A 21,110-nucleotide genomic window follows, 5' to 3' on the forward strand; every position below is an offset into this window, starting at 1 on the left:
CCCACACACTCCTCACTCCTGGGTGCCAGGGATGCAACATCTGCCTCATACATGTGCTTAATTATAAGGAAGATGGAGAGGGGATACTTAAAAAATGAGAGGTAATTAGGTTTTTGAGAAGTCATCATTTTAGGGACATTTTGTTCCAGCAGGAGCTTTCATATTGCACAAGTGTTTTGCTGTCGATAAGAGGTTTTTTAGGGTTTTATTTTCCTTTCTTAACCTTTAGTTTCTTCTGTCTGTTTCTGCATAAAGGGAGTTTACGGATGTAGACATTTTGGAGCAGAATGAACATTCTTTTGGGTTCAGCAGGTTTATGGTGACCTGTTCTTGTTTTCACATATGTATAGTTTACAGTAAAACATTCCTAGCAGTCATGTGAGCAAGCTCGGGCAAAAGGCAAGTTTTTCTCTTTGCTGGTTCTGACATTTTGCATCCTAATAAATTCACAGTGGAACTAATCCAGCTGTCTTCTTAGAAAATATAAAGTTTGGAAGAGGACTGCTACTATTCATAGCTATGTAATAGTTTGTTTTATACTGTGCAGAGTTGTAGTTATAAACATGCAAGCAGCTGGCAATAAATGACTTTATGACAGCTATTTCCAAGGTATAATGAAGAAAACAAAAACAAAGTTATTGCTTATAATTATGGTGCCTGGGTGAGCTTGCACAATGCACTTCAGACACTTTACTGGCCAAGTCCATGTGATCTCATTCACAGTCTCCTCTAAATGACCTTGGCCTTCAGTTTATTTAGCCTTGGAGGTGGGAGGTACAGTGATTTGCATCTTCCAGTGCCATTTGTTAAGCAGACAGCATCCTTTTGCTCTATTCACCCTTGGAATGGGGGGAGGGGATAAGTGAAATTAAGGACTCTTCTTTACTATTGAAGAGGTTTTACATTAGAAAAGCATGCTGGGGGCAGTAGTTTGTCAATATTTTCAAAAACTTAAAGGTACTTTTCCTTTAACCCAATGGTTAAATAAGTTAATTTCATTTCTAGAAAGAGATCCTATGAGAATACTCTTAAGTACATAGAGGCATAGTCAAGAATTCTTGCTGTGAGTTATTACAGCAAAATTTAGGAATACCCTATATGTTCATCAATGTAGCAATATTAGTTAAACAGCATAACCATGCCATTGAATAGTGCATAGACCTTAGAAACATGAGATGGATCAATACTTACTGACATTGAACGATCTCCAAGATCTAGGACATGAAAAGAAGCTAATCTCAGAACATAAACCGCAATGCATGCTCCAATTTATGTAGGAAAAAAATATATAACTATGTTTATATATGCCATCTAACTCCATTATTTTTTTATTCAACCATTTGGCAGATATTTATTGAGTTCCAGTCTGCATTTTCGGTGCTGGTGATACAACAACAAGTAAAACAAAAGTCTTCTTGGAAGTTACAGGCCAGTGGGGGGAACTTAAGCTGAGGAAACAAAGAACAAACAAACAACTGTGTGTCAGGTGGTGTAGGAGTCATAAAGGGATACAAAGCAGCCTAAGGGAATAGAAAGTAATTTAGCTAGAGGCCAGAAAGAGCCTCTTTGAGGAGGTGACATTTGATCAGAGATCTAAAAGGAACATGTGCCAGGCTGTAGGGATAGCAAGGCCAAAGTCCCTGAAGCAGGACTGTATTTTGTGTATTTGGAGAACAAAAGGAGGCCAGTGTGGCTGCAACTCTGTGAGCAAAGGGAAAAGGGGGGTGGGCGCAGAGGAAGCCAGGAGCCAGATCACTGGGAGCTTGAAGGCCATGGTCTTTGCTTTAGTTTTATTTAAAGTGTGGTAGAAAGTGACAGGAGGATTGAGATCGGAAAAAGATTCAATTTTATTTAGGCTTTGTCATGTAAATTCATGGAGTGGAAGCTGCTGACCATACTATGGACCATGAGGGCCTTGTTGGGGGGGGGGGGTCTCCTAGGTGAGTCAGAAGAAGGGAGGGACATGGCTATAGGAGAAATTCTCGGTGCTCTCTGCCTACACCAGTCTCATTTGAGCCTTTGGGAATGCAGTCATGCATGACTTGAATCATTAGGAAATATTAAAGGCAAAAAAAAAAATAAGATCAGTTATTCCTTTTGTAAAATAATAAATCCCTTAGTTCGCATTCCTTTCTCTGAGCTTGAGGGAGTTGCTTTCTTGGCTTTACTGATCCTCCATGTTTATTGAAAAGCGGTAATGTGTTTTTTATCATAGGATTTTTCTTGAGAATTAATCAGATAATATACATAGAGCTCTTAGTCTGGTCCTTGGCACATTACAATAATTCAAAACTGACAGCCATCATTGTTGCCATGATGCCACCACCCATGTCCAAACAGCATAAGGCATTCAGGATGCTATGAAATTGCCTGACTCTGTCATCTTTATTCTGAGCTGTAGAAAAGCATAAGAGGCTATTTTTTACCATCATAGAATTAAATAGCTGAATAAACCATCTAATCCAACTCTGCTCCTTTTACAGATGGGAAAACTGAGGCACTGAGGGAATACACTAGTGGCTCTCAGATTATAGCTAATGAGTGGCTCTGATCTCTTGCCTTTCAGTTCAAATCTTTATTTGCTGCATCAGTATTTCCCTAACTTTAAGCATTCACATTCCACTTCCTAATATGATGATCATCTAATATTTTAATTGACTCTTTAAGAATTTTTATTTTCATAGGAAACTTTGTATCATCACCCTAAGTGGAAAACCAATATTCCTTTTTGTAAGTCTTTACAATAACTTAGAGCTTTAGCATATATATGTCATTGCTTTTGGCACAGTAATGCTGTGTAACAAACAACCCCCAAACTTAGTGACATAATAAGAAGCATGTCTTCCTTGCTCATATACCAGCGGGCTCATTAGGACACATCTGCCTTAGGCTGATTTCAGACTCTACTTGTCTCTCAGCCTCAGGCTACTTGAAGCATTTCCTTCTCATGTTTCTTCTCTAAAGACAGGAGTATAAAAGTTCAAATCTAAATGTTATGTCTACTATTATTCCATTGGCCAAACAAAATCATATGCTCAAGTCCATCATCAAGAATATAAAGAAAAGACTTCCTCCCCTAATAGAGAAACTGTAAAATCACATGGTAAAGCATGTAGATAGAAGGAGAGATGAGGACTTGGAAAAAGTAATGAGGATATGGGGCCTATCAAAATCATATGTAGATATTACATGGAAATGAGTATTGGCCGTCTGTTTGCCACCTCAAAATATCTTGCATACTCCTAGAGTTAGTCATATCACAGTCTGAGAAACACTCAAGTATTCTGCATTCTGGATAAAGGGATTGTGGCACAACCCACTATCCTGGTAACCAAAACCCTAAAGACAGAGAAAGGTACCTTGATGTTCCATTATTTCTAAGATGCTCACTCTCTCATATCTTATCTTCTTTGAAAGTAGGATACCACCTATACCCAGAGGTGTTTTACAGTCAAACATAGTCATGGTGAGTTTTCACTGCCTGTACATGTGTATACTTGGTCATTGTTCCTGGTAGACTGACTGGGCAGTTGTAACCTCTTGACTTTCAGCCAACCAACCAATTAGAGGCCATATGAGGGGGAGTAGTGTGTTTGGCTATTGTCTGAAAACCTTTTTTTGGCAACAAAGAAGAAGCCAACTTCAAAACTTTTAGAGAAAGTATTAGAAGCTTGGAAAAGAAGTCCAGAGTGGGGCACTGGTGAAGGACTGGATCAACAATACCTATCTTAAGAGCACAAGGATGAAACTGTAGAGAATGGTTACCTGTGACTCTGTAGTGGAAAATGATTTAGAGGTACTGGACTCTGCAGGAGGATAAATTTTAGGAAACTTGTCCAATTTATCTCTTTTTAATCTTTTCCCTAGAGCAAGATGTAATTTAAGAAATTATCTAAAAAAATCCAAAATAACAATTTCAATTAAGTATGCAATAAAAATCCTAAATGATAAGAAAACACGTGTTGTATTTCAACTCAAAGAGCTTCCCCTTCCGTAGTGGTACACAAAGTACAACAAAATAATGGTGTTTCTTGCAATCGATAACTTCCTCAGTGAAATGGGATATGTAATTAAACACAGTTAAGTGTAAGGTGTATCAGGTAGCATGCTTTTTCTTGCAAATAATGGAAAATCTAACTAAAACTGACTCAATAAGAAGGAAAGTGTTGGCTCAGCAATTGAAAGATTCTCAAAACTGGGAGCACTTTACAGTTAATTTACACCCACAGCTCACTGATGTCAGAACTTTCCAACTCTCTCTTTGTGGCTAAGGGGGAATGTGTGCTACTTACTTAAGTCAATCAACACCTTCCTGTGCAGCTCAGGATGGAGTCAATCCTACCCAGCTGGCAAGGCTGTTGTAGAAGCAATGGGTAGATGGCAAAGAGAGTGGATGAAGAAGCGAGAAAGAAATTCCCACTTTATAGGAAAACATGAACCAAGAATCAAGGGCCAGAGAAATGCAAGGGATGGTTATGATGTTGGCTTAGGACTTACCATTTTGGTTTTGAGGCTCTGTTAGAATCAAGATAAAGAAGGTGGTGGGGTATTTCTTTCCTTGCCCTCAAATGGAGGAGTGGAAATAGACATTCAAAAAGATGGGAGGCATAATCGACAGCCCTGAGGATTTCAGTGTTTCTACAAATGTATTTGAAACAAACATGCTGGGTTAAGGAAGTATGTTCCAGCTAGTGGCTCAATCTATAATTTCATAAAAGAAAAATCCCCTCTTACCCTCCAAATCAAATGATTACTTTTGCCCCAAGAGAGCAAGTGCATGTTGACTTGGAAAAATAAGCCTAAAAGTCAAATGTTATGAAGCAAGTTTTCTGATGGCTGTATGCTGGGGCCTGATTAGCATGGAGACTTTTTGCTCCTTGGGCTTCTGGAGGGAGAATATGGCGCCTTACAAATCAGGCTGGTGATGTCATTCCCTAAGTTCCACAGGTGACTGCTGAGTTATGTGCACTTGAAACAAACCAGGCTAACTGGCCTGGGTTTTGGTACAATCTTTCATTCTTCCACGGGAGAGGATTTTTGTGGGAGGTGGTTATGTTAAATACAACTTTGAAATAAAGAAATCCCATGCTACTCACTTCTGGTGACACTATCAAAAATTTATTATGGTGAAGAACACAGACTATACACTGTAAAATCCCTTAGGTGAGCTCACTTGTTCACCCTTTATTTCTCAACCCCTCTCTCTCTCTCACGCTCTTTTTCTTTCTCTCACGCCTTCCTCACTCTCTGCCTCCTTCCATCCATCTCCCTCTCTCTCAATAAAAGTGATTAATGGAGGAGATTTAGTTTGGACGAATTATATACAGAGGTATTTTACATAAACTGAACTTTTCCCGTGATATTGTATTTCCATCTCTGCTTTATCTTTGCTTTTTTGTTTGTCTGTTTGAATTAATGCAATAATATTACCGAAGCCATCCTCCATTACATGACCATTTGCCTTCACATTCAAGGCAATGATGTCATTTTCAGATAAAGCTATTTGTCCTTGTTAAAACAGGCAAGGCAGTTGGTACATTCAGACTCAATTACTAAGTTACATGATTGATTCCAAGATATTGCTGGGAGGGAAGGCAAATGCAAGTTGCCATTAACTGTTCAGTATGTTCTCTTCTGCGAGATCTAATGGGAAAAAGACTCCTCTAACTGGCCCTAAGAGGGAAGCAGAAAGTAGTTAGATCAGTTCCCCAGGAGGGAGACTCTGAGACAGAGATTAGGGTGCATGGTGCTTATTTAGGTGTGCCCTTGGGATCACACCTGGGGAGGAGAGGGGAGCAAAGCAGGAGTGGGCAGAGGGAAAGAGGAGCTCTGGAGCTGGTCGGGCCCTTCAGTGCTGCACTGCATTAAGCTAAGATGAGCCAAGCCTTTCCACTCTGTATTGATTAGTCTTTGGGTGTGGACTGTCCTGGAAAGGGGCAGGACCCTGAGTGGAGCAGCCATCTGAGGCAATCCTGGAAAAGTTGACTGTTGGAGACGACCTGCTGACAGCACAGTTGAGGTCTAGGCCCCAGACTGTAGGGCAGGTTTCCTCCTCCAGGGATGATTTGGCCCCCCAGGGGAACTTTGACAAGATCGAGGTGTATTTTTTTATTGTCACAAATGGGGGAAGAACAGTGTCATCAAGTGGATAGAGTCAAAGAATGCTACCAACCACCTTGCAATGCACCGCACAGCCCCTAACAACAAAGAAATTATCTGGTTCAAAGTATCAACAGTACCAAGGTACACATTGGTGTAGGGCACCAATTCCCCTTGATGTGGAGCTTGATGGAGATATTACTGCCTGTCAGATACACTGTCCTTTGTTCCTCCCACAGACCCTTTAGTTTCCATTTACTAAAGAGGAAACTGATGCCCAGGAAAGTTCAGTTAAGTGCCCAACAAGGTGAACTGGAAAGACATCCAGGTGGGGTTTAAAGTGGGCTTGCTTGCCGAAAACATCATGGTATCTTCTGGCTTCTGCTTGATGATGCGGCAGGTCTGAAACCTCTCTCTTTCTCTGTCTCAAACACAAGACAGGTGAGGTTTATGTGCTCAGTTCACTCTCACGGAATTCCTGAGGCACTGTACACTCAATTCCCTCTATTTCGTTTAAAAGGCATAGCAGAATGTGAGTGAACAAGGCAAAAATGATAGGGATGACCCCGAATCCTCTCTAATTTGTATTTGTATTTTTAAGTCGGCCATTGCTGACCTCTGGGGCCCTTTCTATTAGTAACAAATTGCTTACAGTAAGCTTGCAGCTGGTTTTTATGTTGAGAAAAAGGCCTGTCAGTGGTCTTGGTGAATGCCTTTAAAAAGACTAGAACATTTCCAGGAGAATTTGCTACATACTATCTCTTCATTGTTCTGTATCCTTCGATTTATTGAATCATTCAAGAACATTCCTCACAATCTTATTGGCACCTCCAGAACCCAAGGAATCAAAAAAAGAAAAGAAAAGAAAAGAAAAAAGAACTCATTAATTCATTTAAAAAGTAGCTCCTAGTCCCTTTCAGAAATTGTCCTATTTATTAGTATTTACTAGTAAAAGAACAGAAAAAAGAAAACTATCACTTTGCAGACCTGTAGGTGAGCTTAACAGAATCCATTATTAACTCCTTCTACAACAAAATCACATGAATTGTAACTTTTTAAATAGGACATCCACGTAAAGGGAATAAACATGCAGTCTATAAAAATGTTACAGAAAATAAAATGTAGTACACATTTAACCCAAAGTTATAAAGAAAAAAGACAGACATTCCATCATTATTGAGCTCAGCAATAACATTTGGTATTATAGTCAACCACGGCTGCGGTGTTTGGGTTCTGCAGCACAGTCAGTCACATTTGTTAAAAACTCCGTCATCGATTTCTACAGCACATTTCTATATGGTGAACATTATCACCTTCATTTTCAGCTGAAAAATAAAAATACGGAAAAGATGAAAACAACTTAATTAAATTTACACAGAGGTCCATTGGCAGAGGACATTGTTATGCTCAGATCACATTCCCCCATTAGCCTAAATTAGAGCTAGCTCTCTAGTCACATTTGTTCCTTGACTCTTTCAGCCAGATTCTTTACACATTGCTGGGTAAAATACGGGGTCTTGGGCAGTTTGGGCCCCTCTAACACACTGCCCTCGACTGAGTGGCTTCAACAACCAGCATTTCTTTCTCACAGTTCTGGAGGCTAGGAAGTCTAAGATCATCATACCCACAGATCTGGTATTTGGTGATGGCTGCTTTTCTGGTTTGCAGATGTCTGTCTTCTCCTTGTGTCTTCAGAAGGGGAAAAGCACAGAGTGTTAGCTCTCTTCCTCTTCTTATGAGAACTAGAACCCTATCATCTCCACCCTCCCCCTAATTAACTCCAGATACCATCACATTGGGGTTCACCATGTCAGTTTGGGAAGACACAAACATTCAGTCCATTACAAATGGTTTAAGCAGTAGTGCCTCTGTAAAAAAACTGACTTTAAGAAAATGAGCATATATATATATACACACACACATATATATACACTTTGTTTAAATTTTACTGATAAAAAGACTGTGTAGCACACAACTTACAAGAATAGAATATGCAATACTTTATTATAGATTCTATACAGCTGATCAATTCTTACAAAAACTTTTGCAAACATTATAAGAATTTTCTATCTATAGCCAACCTATGGTTTTAGTTGACCCACAAGTATAGTCCAACAGGTACGTTGATTGATAGTTTCAGATTTTAAGCCACTAACATGACATCACTTAATGTCCAACTGAGATAGGATGCTCGTTAGCAACACCATTTTATAGTATTTATATTGTATACACATTTATAATTAATATATATTTATGTTATATAATATATGTGTTATATAAATGGATATAGCATTTATATTAAATATGATATACATTACTTACATCATACAAATGTATAATAGACATAAGTCATCTCAAGGGCAGAGGCAATAGTAAAATGTGGGCAAAATAATTAGGAGGTGATCAGATGATTTCTGAATATTTGTTTTAGATGTAACATCTCATTGCAGAATTATATGATTTAATTTCTTAATTATAACTATGTTTAACAGTTGGTTCACAAGATTCCTGGAAATTTGACAGTTGGCTCTCCTGAATACAATTGCTGCTGTTAAGTTTTCAGTTAATCAAATATGCCCATTTTCCACGGTATCTCCTACTCCAACTGAGAGGCGTTTTAGGGGCCTGAGTATGTGAATAGAGGGCATCCCATTATCAAGTAAATAGATGTTGAACTAGAAGATGTCAGATTAAGCAGAGTTGTTTTAAAATTTACTGTTATTTTTGTGGTTTATTCACAGGCATTTCCCTGCATCTCAACCGGCATTTATGGTAAGTTATCTAGCTTTTGATAATATTTGTATTTCGTTATTTTGTTGTTAAAGGCAAGGTTCACAGGAAGATAAAATGTTCTCTGATGGATATAGTTTGCTGTGATTTAGAGACCCAAAAAGCAGGTCGAATCCCATGGAGGGATCTCAAGAGGCTATTCAGATATTCTTTGGTGTTCTTGAATTTTGTTGTACTGGATACCACATGTTATGATTTGATACACTGTGGCTTAATGTCTTTTGTTAAACAAAACATTCTGCCTTGGTAGGATTTGACCTATAATAGGGTTTTCTTTAATAAAGCCAGGTTTTTTCCTAGATAAATCGTAATGCATATAAAGCCTAGCAGTATCATTATTTTGTTGTGAATTACAAAATAAATAATGGAAACATTAAAACATACACACATGCATGTGCCAGTATATTTAATTTTAAAACTATCCAAAGGGGAAAAAAATATCCAAAGAAGTGACTGTTTTTAAAACAAATAATTTTACCCTTCCTTTCGGCCGGAACCGCCATCTTCCAGTAATTTGCCAAAATGACCAACACAAAGGGAAAGAGGAGAGGTACCCGGTACATGTTCTCTAGGCCTTTTAGAAAACATGGAGTTGTTCCTTTGGCCACATACATGCGAATCTACAAGAAAGGTGATATTGTGGACATCAAGGGAATGGGCACTGTTCAAAAGGGAATGCCCCACAAATGTTACCATGGCAAAACTGGAAGAGTCTACAATGTTACTCAGCATGCTGTTGGTATTGTTGTAAACAAACAAGTTAAGGGCAAGATTCTTGCCAAGAGAATTAATGTCCGCATTGAGCATATTAAACATTCAAAGAGCCGAGATAGCTTCCTGAAGCGGGTAAAGGAAAATGATCAGAAAAAGAAGGAAGCCAAAGAGAAAGGTACTTGGGTTCAGCTGAAGCGTCAGCCTGCTCCACCCAGAGAAGCACATTTCGTGAGAACCAATGGAAAAGAGCCTGAACTGCTGGAACCCATTCCCTATGAATTCATGGCATGATAAATAAAAAGAAAATAAAAGACCTCAAGACTGTAAAATTGTTTCTTTTAATTGAGTAGAAGTGTAGTATCTTTTCCCGAAAAAATATTTAAAGCAAAAAAAAAAAATAATAATAATAAAAAAAAATAAAACAAATAATTTTAGTAAACTGAAAATATATATATACTTTTTTAGTGTTGACAGATTATTTTAGATAATGACTGCTTCACTTAGAGATGGGAGCAAAATGTTTTTATAATCACTTGTTTTCACTAACCTAAAGCTCCCTAAATATTATTCCACCTACAATGACATTTCCTGATGCTTTCTTTCTTCAGGCCATTAATAAATGTGTTTTACATATTAAGGTAACATGGGGTTTAATTGTCATTTTAGGGTGTGCTGATCAGGGAAAATAGATTAGACCCTTCTGAAATCAAAATTCTCACATAGAGGCTCTTCACTGAAAAATAAAATATGTACAAATGTAAAGAAATAGTTTAAGTTCATTACTATTAGGATGGGATACCTAGATTGATGTCAAAGGTACAAGATTTATTTCTCCTTAATACAGTATTTCTTTTGAAGGTCTTGGAGAGAATAAAATGGAAAATACAAGCCTGAATCAAGTTAAATGGGGAGGGATTTGGCTGCATCACAGAATCTGAGGCGCGCCTTTTCCTCTCCACGTTCCACTGTAGCCTGTGTTTATGGAAACACAATGGACACTGGGCGGGAGAGGGCTAAACTGCACCATCTACATAATCTCCATTTCTGGAGGTACTGCCTCACAGGTACCCAGTTAGAAATCTTAAAAATCTGCTTAAAGGAGACATGAAATGCAAAGTGTTGCTTGGGCAAGACCCCACATCTTCATTTTACCTTGTCTGGAGTCAAATCAGACTCCACTACAGAAACGGTTCCCCTCTCAAGCATGGTCTCTCACGACAGTCTTGATTTTCCTTGACAACAAACAAATACACACCTGCCTAAAACAATACTATGTTTACTTTCTATGTTTATTACCTTGCCAGATTGCTGATGTCTGTTTTGTTTGTGAGAATCTAGGGCAATGTGCAAAGGATTGCAGGTGAATTTAACATGTTACACCGAAAAAGGGGGAAGGGGGGGTAAAGAAGAGAAGGACAGTGAGGAGGGACAGGAAAATGAGAAGTCAAGAAAGAGTAGTAAGAACTAAATCAAACCTAAAGTGGCTCATGGATAATTTTAATCCCCGAAGGACAGACATTTCTGCTTAGAGACAATAATATGGCCCCAAATATGCTAACTTGTTCAGCATTGCGTTATGTGGGGTAGGAAGGAAATACTGAAGATTCTGGGGGAAGACATTGACACCAAGTCACAGCCACTGGCTTGGAGGGTTGCCACCAGGCAAGCTTTGTCAGTTTTCACAATGCCAGGTCCAAGCAGATACTTTTCAAGTCCTGGGTACTCCTCTCTTTCCCCTCTATCTTTTGAGTAAATTTAAAAGTGAGGCTGATACCCACAAAGTCAGGTGCTATTTTGCTTCCATTAGCCCCACTGGAGTTTGAGGCCTTGATCTATTTTCAGCTCCATGAGATTGTGTTTTAGCAACTTTTAGATCATTCCAATTCTCTTTAGTTGATGGACCACTTAGCTATTTGCAACTTGGATATTATTTCCTATGTCCCCTATAAAATCATCGCTTTCCGATTAGCCCTTGATTCTCTCCCAGAACCCATGTATTATATATTGGTCCTTTTCTCACTCTTGTTCAGGGGCCCCTGCTGTGCCTCTGTCATTATCCAAATCACTTTTATTTTTATCTTCGTTTATTGGGATTTGAAATCGTCCTTTATTTAAGGAAATTGGTCCAAGGCTAAAAAGAAAAGCTTTAAAAAAGGAAGCAAACAAAAATTCCCAACACTTTGTAAGTCATATGAGAATGGATTTAGAGAATTCAGAACAGTTTCTTCGTGCTAGCCTCCCCTTCTTATTCCATATTCTACCTTACTAGATTAATTTTTCTAAAAAACCACTTGGTGCATGTTTCCCATCTGCCCAGGAGCCTTTGATCATATTCCATTACTTGCATGTTAATATTTATTCCTTTCGGACTGAACAATAGGTGCCTTATGTATCTCCCTAAACCAGTGCATTCAAAGTATGTGAAGAGGGAGAGGAAATCTCTTCTCAAGGATGTGAATTGGTATGCCAAGAAATTTATATGTAACTTTGATTTTGCAGCATCATTAAAAAATTATTTATTTATTTGGAAAAGAGAGAGAGAGCATGAGCAGGACGAAGAGCAGAGGGAGAAGCAGACTCCCTGCTAAGCAGAGAGCCCTACACGGGGCTGGATCCCAGGACCTCAAGATCAGAACCTGAGTCAAAGGCAAATGCTAAACCGAATGAACCACCCAAGCGCCCCTTGCATCTTTAAAAGGGTGATTTAGTTTGCAGCATTTCCTAAACTTATTTGGCCATTGATAATTTTCTCAGCCCTCTCAGGACTGGTGTTTTCTCCTAAAAATAGGTTTTTTTGTTTGTTTGTTTTAAGATTTTATTTATTTATTTGACAGAGAGAGATCACAAGCAGGCAGAGAGCCAGGCAGAGAGAGAGAGGGGGAAGTAGGTTCCCCACTGAGCAGAGAGCCTGATGTGGGGCTCAATCCCAGGACCCTGAGATCATGACCTGAACAGAAGGCAGAGGCTTAACCCACTGAGCCACTAGAATATAGTCGCTGCTAGAATATAGTTTTAGAGATTTCTTGTCATGCATCCTCCATGTACGCATCTTCTGTGACCCACAAAAGAGCTGATAAATCTCAGAACATGTGAGAAACTTTGCCAGCTCCAACCCTGTGTGTCTTCCTTATAGCACACTTCCACATGCTCGTATACTCATACACACACTCATACGCACACACACTCATACCCCCATGGGCACCAGAATCACACACACCATCACTATCACACCCTTGAGGCCCAAACAGAAACACACCACACACACTGATACAATCGAATAGTAACCTCTGAGTAGTCTTCCGACAATATGCCAACTCTTAGTGGTCATTATAGCTTTTGAAATCTTTCCGTAGTTTAATCTGAACAATTAACTACTGCCCCCTCATTTTTGGTCCATAGATTTTTTGTTTATGTATCCTGTGCTCACCACCAGTTTGGAATTCTTTGATGGGCATAGATTTATTCTGTGCACAGCCAGGGTCTAGCATTATATCTCTAGGACAAACTCAGCAAATAGTTGCTGTTTGATCCCAGTGATAATGATTGTAACCCAAAGTGCTGCCTAAATGAAGATCCAAAACACAGATTGTTGATTGGCAAAATAACAGGTAGAGGAAGGCCTTTTTAAGTCAGTATTTTCCTAATGGATGAACATCTCTATTTTAGGAAAAACAAATAGGCTTCTAACAGCATCCTCAACTAGACATGGTAATTAATTGTAGGTATGGCAACATCCACCTTGATAAGGTAAAATGAAAACTCAAGAACTTGTTCAGAGAGCCAAGCTGAACACAACACTTAACTTCACTTAAGAAAATGCCCCCCTTGGGGTGCCTGGGTGCCTCAGGAGGTTAAATGTCTGACTCTTGATCTCAGTTCAAGTCTTGAGCTCAGGGTTGTGAGTTCAAGCCCCATGTAGGGTGCCATGCTGGGTGTGGAGCCTACTTCAAAAGAAAGAAAGAAAGAAAGGAAGGAAGGAAGGAAGGCAGACAGACAGACAAAACGTTTGTTTATTATGGCTCATGGGACAATGGTCAGAGAGGTACAGATCGGCCCTGAGGAAACTACCCTGACTTCTCCAGACTTGCCCTAGTTCCAGCTGCCTCCCTGCCTGCTGTGATCTGCTTTAGATTTGCTTTAGATTTACCTTCACTTTTAGATTTATGGCCCACAAAGCCACTGTAACTCTCATTCTATTAGAACAAAATTTTGACTATGGTAGAGCTATCTTTTGAAAGGGGCTTAATTGCCAAAAATGATCTCATACCAGAGTAATTTCAACAGTAAGCATTCAATTCCCATTTCTTGGAAACTCAGACATCATCCCCACATTCAAAGTGTCCTGGAGCATCTCATATATACCAGCACTTCCGAGGTCCTTCAGCCTCGGAAGCCCGTTCCCTCCCAGCCTATCTCCGCTCCCCAGCCTTTTAAAGACAAACCCTGAGGGCAGCAAAACCAGCCACCCTTTGCGCAAACGGAAGAATTCCACTGTGCCACACAACTGGATTTCAGGAAGGCACACGGTGAGAACAGACTCTGGCCCCTTTTAAGTTCTCCTGGAAGAGGAACCAGACTTTTCCACTCTGACTTCAGCAACTGCTGCAGCTGCTCTAACATGATGTTTCCAGGATGATTCCAGAGGGCACCGGACCGCCTGCTTGCACTCAGGATGAAAAGCCACATTTGGTCAAATACCAAAGAAAGTCCTGTGTTACTTCTGGAAAAATAGATCCAGATGAGGCTTCCAGGGGCTCTAAAACTCCCAGATTCCTGTTAAAGATTTGAATTGGCTGCTAAGCCTGTCTCAGAGGGACAGATCTGAACTTCCTTGATGGACATTTCAGATCTCGTGCGTGCCTTCTGCCCTCTGAGCCTGACTTGGACGCTTTGGTGCTAATAAGTTTAACAAAGGAGGCTAGACATGATACATGGCAATGGAATTTTTACTGAGAAGTGAACAGCAAAAATAATTTTAGTTCATTTTATGAGAGTCAATATAGTTAACAGAAATGAAGTCCAGGTGGGAAAGTGAATCCCCGGAGTAATGGGGAAAATATTCTCTCTGGAGTCAAAGAAAAAACCTTGAATCTTGCTTTCCAGGTACAAGGTGGTGTTTTTAGAGAGGAGAGACTTTCAGACAGTGAGTTATTGGCTGGAAATTTGCAGGAAAAAAATGTGCAGTGTAACTTAGCTAAAGCAGCTTTCATATTTATTCAGCCTATTTCTGTTATCAGGGTGGAAGGCCTGTTTCTATCAAATCACCTGGCCTCCCTCTGCTTTCCTTGAAATGCTGCCAGGACACGGCTTTTCTAATTGAATCCCTCATTTGCATTCAAGTTTGCTCTTTTGCTTCGAACTGGTAAAACGGAGACCAGCCCAATGTTTCTTTAACCTTATATTTACTTGGCAAATATTTTTATCACTACATCTGTCCAAATTCACAGACATGACTTGGAAAGAAACCAGGACATCCTCCAACGGCAACGCTAAGGGCAAGCCCTCCGTCAGCTTTAAATGCTGACAGATTTCAGAGGGTGTGACAACCATTGCTGGCAATTCTGGGCTCTCTGGAAGAGTTACCTTATGTAATACACTTGGGAACCAGAGCAAAATTGACAAGAATGTGTGCTCCTCCCTTTCATCCCCCTCACAGCTCTCCCCTCCCTCTTGCTTTCTTCTTTTCCCTTTGATATTCCCGTTTGCTTTGAAAACTTCCTTTCAGGTGGTCATATGATGACTCTTTTCTCCCTCATAAATTCCCTTCTCTGACGTCCTGTGTTTTTTTGTTCTGGTCACGTCATCCCCACTGTATGAAGCCTTATTGTCGTTGGCAATCCTTGAGTTAACTGCTGGCCCTCGAAGCAATGTAACATTAGAGCCGGTGTAACTTACTTCCCTCTGGGAAAATGCAGTGCTGGGGCCAAACCCATCTCAATTCTATCACATTTGAATATTATTTTATAAACTGGTCCTAATGAAGCACAGGAGAAATAGCGTAACGGACAACGAAATTCTAGCTATTAAAGTGTTTTTAACCCTCTGGGTGCTTACCATTGGAATAGGCAGTTTTCGCAGATACACTCACACGTGCACACATTCATTCATTCATCCCACAAAATGTGGTAAACCCTGCTCTTGCTTTCTCGAAGCTCCTTGGGTGTTTAATAATCAAAAGACATCCAACTAAAAAGACTGCCTTTGCTCTGGAAAACAGTATCAAGTATCCAGCAACAAAATATGCTAGTTCAGCTTACATAAAAATGACAGTGAGACCCACAGGCAGAGTTAGCCCAGGGGACCTGCCAAAAGAGATGAAAATCCTGCAAACAGCTTTCTGGTGCTGTGGATGCAAGTGAGCAACCAGGGTCATTCTCCCTGGTGTTCTGTTCAAACTAAATGACTTTAGGACTTAATTAAAAGATTAAGTTTCAAAAACTAATAAAGATTGCAACTTGATTACTGTTTTGGAGGTGTGGATGTCTCCCTCCTTGCTATTGTGTTCAAGGTAAAAATTGGACTGACGACTAAAAGGTGCAAATGATTTCAAACCCACCCTTCTTCAGAGACTGCCACTTACTGTTATGCTACATTAAAAAAAAAAAAAAAAGCCTTTCTTACAGAAAAAGTATTAAAACAGTAAGCCTTTAAGGAACTAGGAAAGCCACTTCAGTACATTTCAGAGCCTCTGCACATAGTAGTAACTAGGAATATCTTTCAGCCATATTGAAAAATACTATTAAGATGTTGTCCCTAAAGAACTGTTTGAAGGCATCTAAGAATTGACCACACTTTTCGTTCTATCGGTGAAATAATTTCCATGCGCTTTGCTCATTCTTCTCATCCAGTCTTGAATGGCATTCCCTTTTCTTGCTCCTTTTACATACTTGTATCTGAAGGGTGAGTTTAAATAAACATAGCTCAGCTCTCTTTCTGAAGGACTTAAAAAAATAATTCTGACAGTTCTCAGAGAAGTCAAGTATGCTTAGCTCTTTAGGACAATTTTCATGTCACATCCTTTTTAGTCCATGATTCTATTTTTAAAATGCATCTTGAAATGCATTCGGAAGGGGCTATATTAGTTAGAGTAAAGCTAAGCTGCTATAACAAAGAGACTCTAAAATAGAGTGATAGAGATGTTTATTGCTGTCTGTGCTAACAGTTCCAAAGTGAGCATTCTGCTTGTGGGAGGATTTGTTCCACTCTGTTATTCAAGGAGCCAGAAACCCACCATGGTGTCAAATAGCTGCTTTGCCTACCTTAATTATTGTTCTATGTATTTAGCTGCTCTGGTCCCAGCCCAAGAAATGCATATGATGGGCTCATGCCCTATTATGGTCCCTGGGCACAGAGAAGCACTTGTCATGTCCATCCGTCTTCCATTGGAAAGAAATTGGACTCATGAATTCTAGTATGGTATCCACATTTCTGACTGTTCTTATGTGGAAAGAAAGGAAATTGAATTATGATGGATTCTAGATGTCAAGGTGCAAAGGAAAAGTAAAGGGGTACCTGGGTGGCTCAGTCACCTGCCTTTGGCTCAGGTCACGATCCCAGGACCCTGGTCCTGGGATTGAGCATTGCATTGGGCTTCCCACCTCTCCCTCTCCTATGCCCTTTGCTTGTGTTCCCGCTCTATGTCTCTCTCTGTCAAGTGAATAAATAAAATCTTAAAAAAAAAAAAAAGAGGAAAAGTAAAGTAAATTAAATCAAACAGGTCACTCAGAAGTAATTTAGTCTGGGGCAATGTCATCTACCCAGAATCAGTAAATATTTTTGAGGGCGCCTGGGTGGTTCAGTTGGTTGGGCTGCTGCCTTCAGCTGAAGTCATCATCCTGGAGTGTCAGGATGGAGTCCCGCATTGCATCAGGCTCCCTTGCTCAGCAGGGAGTCTGCTTCTCCTTCTGACCCTCCCTCCTCTCAAGCACAGGAGCACAGGCTCTCTCTCTCATTTTCTTGTTCTCAAATAAATAAATAATTTTTTTTTTAAAAAGTAAATATTTTTGAATACCGATGGTTCTAATTTTGCAAGAATGTTTGGAGATGTTAATAGCAAATACTTTATTAAAATACCTTTATAATCCTGAACCCTGATAAATTTAGAAGTATGGAAATCTTAAGGCATCAGGACAGTGACTTATTAATTCTTAGGTAGTATATTTAGATCTTAAGATCTGATCTCAATAGTATTCATATTTTTGTACCAAAATTTGCAGACATATCCATGGAAACTAAAATCAATATATTAAGAATGAATTAATAATTGTGTCATTTATTACATTTGTAATTTTGGCCCATTTCCATAAAAATCCTTGGAGGAATCAATTACAGTTTGTTTCTATAACACCTTATTCCCCTAAGGCTATAACCATTAAAAAATGTACCTGAGATCCTGAGCAGATATAGATCAGCATCCTGCCTACCAAGGGACTCTAGGGAAATGTGACTGTAGGAAAGAGTCTGATCATAATAGAGTAAAATGGTACCAGGAGAGAGATGGGGAGAGAGAGAGAGAATGGTAATATGAATGCGAATGTAAACCTCCTGAACAGTTAAAGGAAGTCTCCTTAAAATCTTTAGAACTGCAGAAAATAGTTTTTTATACCTTGTCTCTCATTTCAGCCATGGTCAGTAGGGAGAATTCGCCATAAGTGACTGAAAATTGAACTGAAATTAACAAAACCAACATGAAATTACTCATGCCTATCATTTGGTCCCCCAATTTTATTTCTAAATGAATCTCAGTTCAGCTTAATTTTTCCAGAGCTTCTTTCTAAGCATCTGTATTTTTGATAAAATGTATTTTTCCCTTTAGTTAAGACTTCTTTCCTTCGGAACTTAGCTTGTGAAATTGGGCTCTAAGCTCTGCCCACCACCTAAGGCAAAGTCAGATAAACAGTAGGTTTTGGTAAGTTTTTAATTAACAACTACAAAATAAATAGGTCCTCAACAAAATATAGGCAAATCAAATTTAAAAAGTATAAAAACAGTTATATACCATGATCAAATGGGATTTATCCTAGGTATGCAAGCTGGTTAAACTTTCCAAAATCAATTAATGTAACCCATCATATCACTAAACAAAGGAAGAAAAATCATATAATTTTCAATAGATGTAGAAAAAGAATTTAACAAACTCTAACACTAATTCATGATAAAAACTCAGTAAGCCGGAGTGGATCTTCCCCTGCTTGGTAAACACTATCTATAAAAACATATAGCTAACAACATACTTAACAGTGAACAGCACAACTTTCCTATTAGATCAGGTACAAAACACAAGGATGTCCCATCTCACTAATTTTTTCAACATCACACTGAAAGTCCTTGCTAATGCAGTAAGGCAAGAAGAAGAAATAGAAGGTATACAGATTGGGAAGGAAGACAAAACTGTCTTTGTTTGGAGATGACATGGTCATCTTGTAGAAAATCTGAAAGAACTGGCAAAAAACAAACAAACAAATAAACAAGACAAAAAACACCCCCAAAACAAAAATCCAACCCCTGAAACTAATAAGCAATTAAAATAAAGTTACAGGATAAAAGTTAATATAAAAATGTCAATTTATATAAATAAATAACTGGGGAGATACTTCATGCTCATAGATAGGAAGACTCAATATTATCAAGATGTCAGTTCTTCCCAATTTGATATATAGATCCAATGTGATCCCAGTCAAAATACCAGCAAGTTGTTTTTATGGATATTGACAAACTGATTCTAGAGTTTACATGGAGAAGCAAAAGACCTAAAAGAGCTAACATGGTATTGAAGAAGAAGAACAAGTTTGGAGGACTGACACTACCTAATTTCAAAACACACTATAAAGCTACTGTAGTCAAGACAGTGTATTTTGGTGAAATAATATATGTATAGACCAGGAAAACCGAATAGAGAGCCCAGAAATGGACCGACATAAAGGTAGTCAACTGATCTTTGACGAAGGAAGGAGTTAAAGCAACTCAATGGAGCAAAAGTAGTCTCTTCAAATGGTGCTGGGACACCTGCACATTCACATATGAAAAATGAGTCCAGACAGAGACCTTGGACCTTTCACAAAAATAACTCAAAATGGATAATAGACTTAAATGTAAAGTGCAGGGACACCTGTGTGGCTCAGAGGGTTGGGCCTCTGCCTTCAGCTCAGGTCATGATCTCAGGGTCCTGGGATCAAGTCCCGCATCAGGCTCTCTGCTCGGCAGGGAGCCTGCTTCCCCCTTTCTCTCTGCCTGCCTCTCTGCCTACTTGTATTCTCTGTCTGTCAAATAAATAAATAAAATCTTTACAAAAAAATATAAAGTACAAAACTATAAACTCCTAGAAGACACATTGGCAAAAACCTAGATGACCTTGGGTATGGTGATGTCTTTTTAGATACTGTACCAGTTTTTCTCAAGTCTCTTCAAAGGCTACCTTTGCTTCAAGATTCTGGTGTCCTGCTCCCCTAAGTGGTGATGTAGGCTCATTGTCTGTGTCACTCACTATGTGTGATCAGTCTTGGGTATCACTGAATCAGAGGACCAAGGAATAATGGAGAATGAGGATGGGTATAAAGTGGCTATGGTCATGAGTTTCAGGGTTCCACAGATCTAGGTTCAAATTCTGAGTCTGTCTCTTATTAGTCGTGTGTCCTCAGGCAAATTACTCTCCAGAACTTAATAAACTCAATAGTCACAGAGGGGTGATAATGCCTTTAACATGGGGTTGTTGTAAGATTAAATGAGATAATGCATTAAAGTGCTTGTTGTGATGTCAGACACATAAAGGTGAACATTTAATAACTAACATTACTATTATTATTAATAGTAATTTTATTTTTGCTGCTATTGTTATCATTATTTCTCTCCCACTGGAGTCTGAGTTCCTTGAGGGCAGAGGCTTTTGAATATTTTATTCACTCCTATCACCTAGAGTTGAGAAGACTTTGACACTATTGAGCAAGTAGTTTAATATTTGAAGGACACTTTACTCAGGCCTCGAATGACTCTAATCATCAGTTCCTTCTCGCAAAAGTCACCTCAGTTGCTCCTGGATTACTTCTGCTTCTTCTCTGAAAATGACCTGTCTCCTATCAGCCACCTCTGTGTCCTGTGGTTGAGCCCTGTGAGTTAAGCCATCTAGAATTGAAGCCTGTTTTCAGCATCATGCCATGCTTTCTAAATCACACTTAGCCACAATCACTGTAGTCTATTGTTTACAAAATAAAGTCAACTTGTTTCAGCAGTTCCAAGTTTTCTACAGCTTATTTAAGCCCTAAGAATGAAAACATTTTGTTTTCTCTGTATATAAATATAAGTTTTCAGTGGAAAGAGAGACAAAGTAATTGTAGTTAATTGTGGCTTCAAAAGCAGAGTCCCATGTTATAAGACAGCATACTGTTCTTCTCTAGGAAATCTAGAAAAAATAGATAACAGTTACTCTGCCATTTGCCCAATGCTTGCTTCCCCACCCGCCAAAATCAAGAAACTTGCTTTTTTTTTTTTTTTTTTTTTTTTTTAATTTCTAA

The 21,110-nt window shown here is 39.1% G+C and overlaps 2 protein-coding genes across 2 annotated transcripts in view; both read left to right on the top strand.

Moving 5' to 3' along the window:
• Positions 1-21,110, top strand: part of MACROD2 (mono-ADP ribosylhydrolase 2) — a 1,971,474-nt gene that overhangs the window by 1,401,275 nt on the left and 549,089 nt on the right. The window contains exon 7 of the mRNA XM_032351448.1: positions 8,841-8,871. Coding sequence (XP_032207339.1) covers positions 8,841-8,871 — 31 coding nt within the window. The remainder of the gene's footprint in view (positions 1-8,840; positions 8,872-21,110) is intronic.
• On the top strand, positions 9,374-9,932 carry LOC116595280 (60S ribosomal protein L21). Its single transcript, XM_032351447.1, has one exon. It carries the CDS (start codon positions 9,412-9,414, stop codon positions 9,892-9,894), a length of 483 nt encoding a protein of 160 aa, XP_032207338.1. The 5' UTR covers positions 9,374-9,411; the 3' UTR covers positions 9,895-9,932.

The sequence above is a fragment of the Mustela erminea genome, chromosome 7, assembly GCF_009829155.1.
Source record: "Mustela erminea isolate mMusErm1 chromosome 7, mMusErm1.Pri, whole genome shotgun sequence".
Lineage (NCBI taxonomy): Eukaryota > Metazoa > Chordata > Mammalia > Carnivora > Mustelidae > Mustela > Mustela erminea.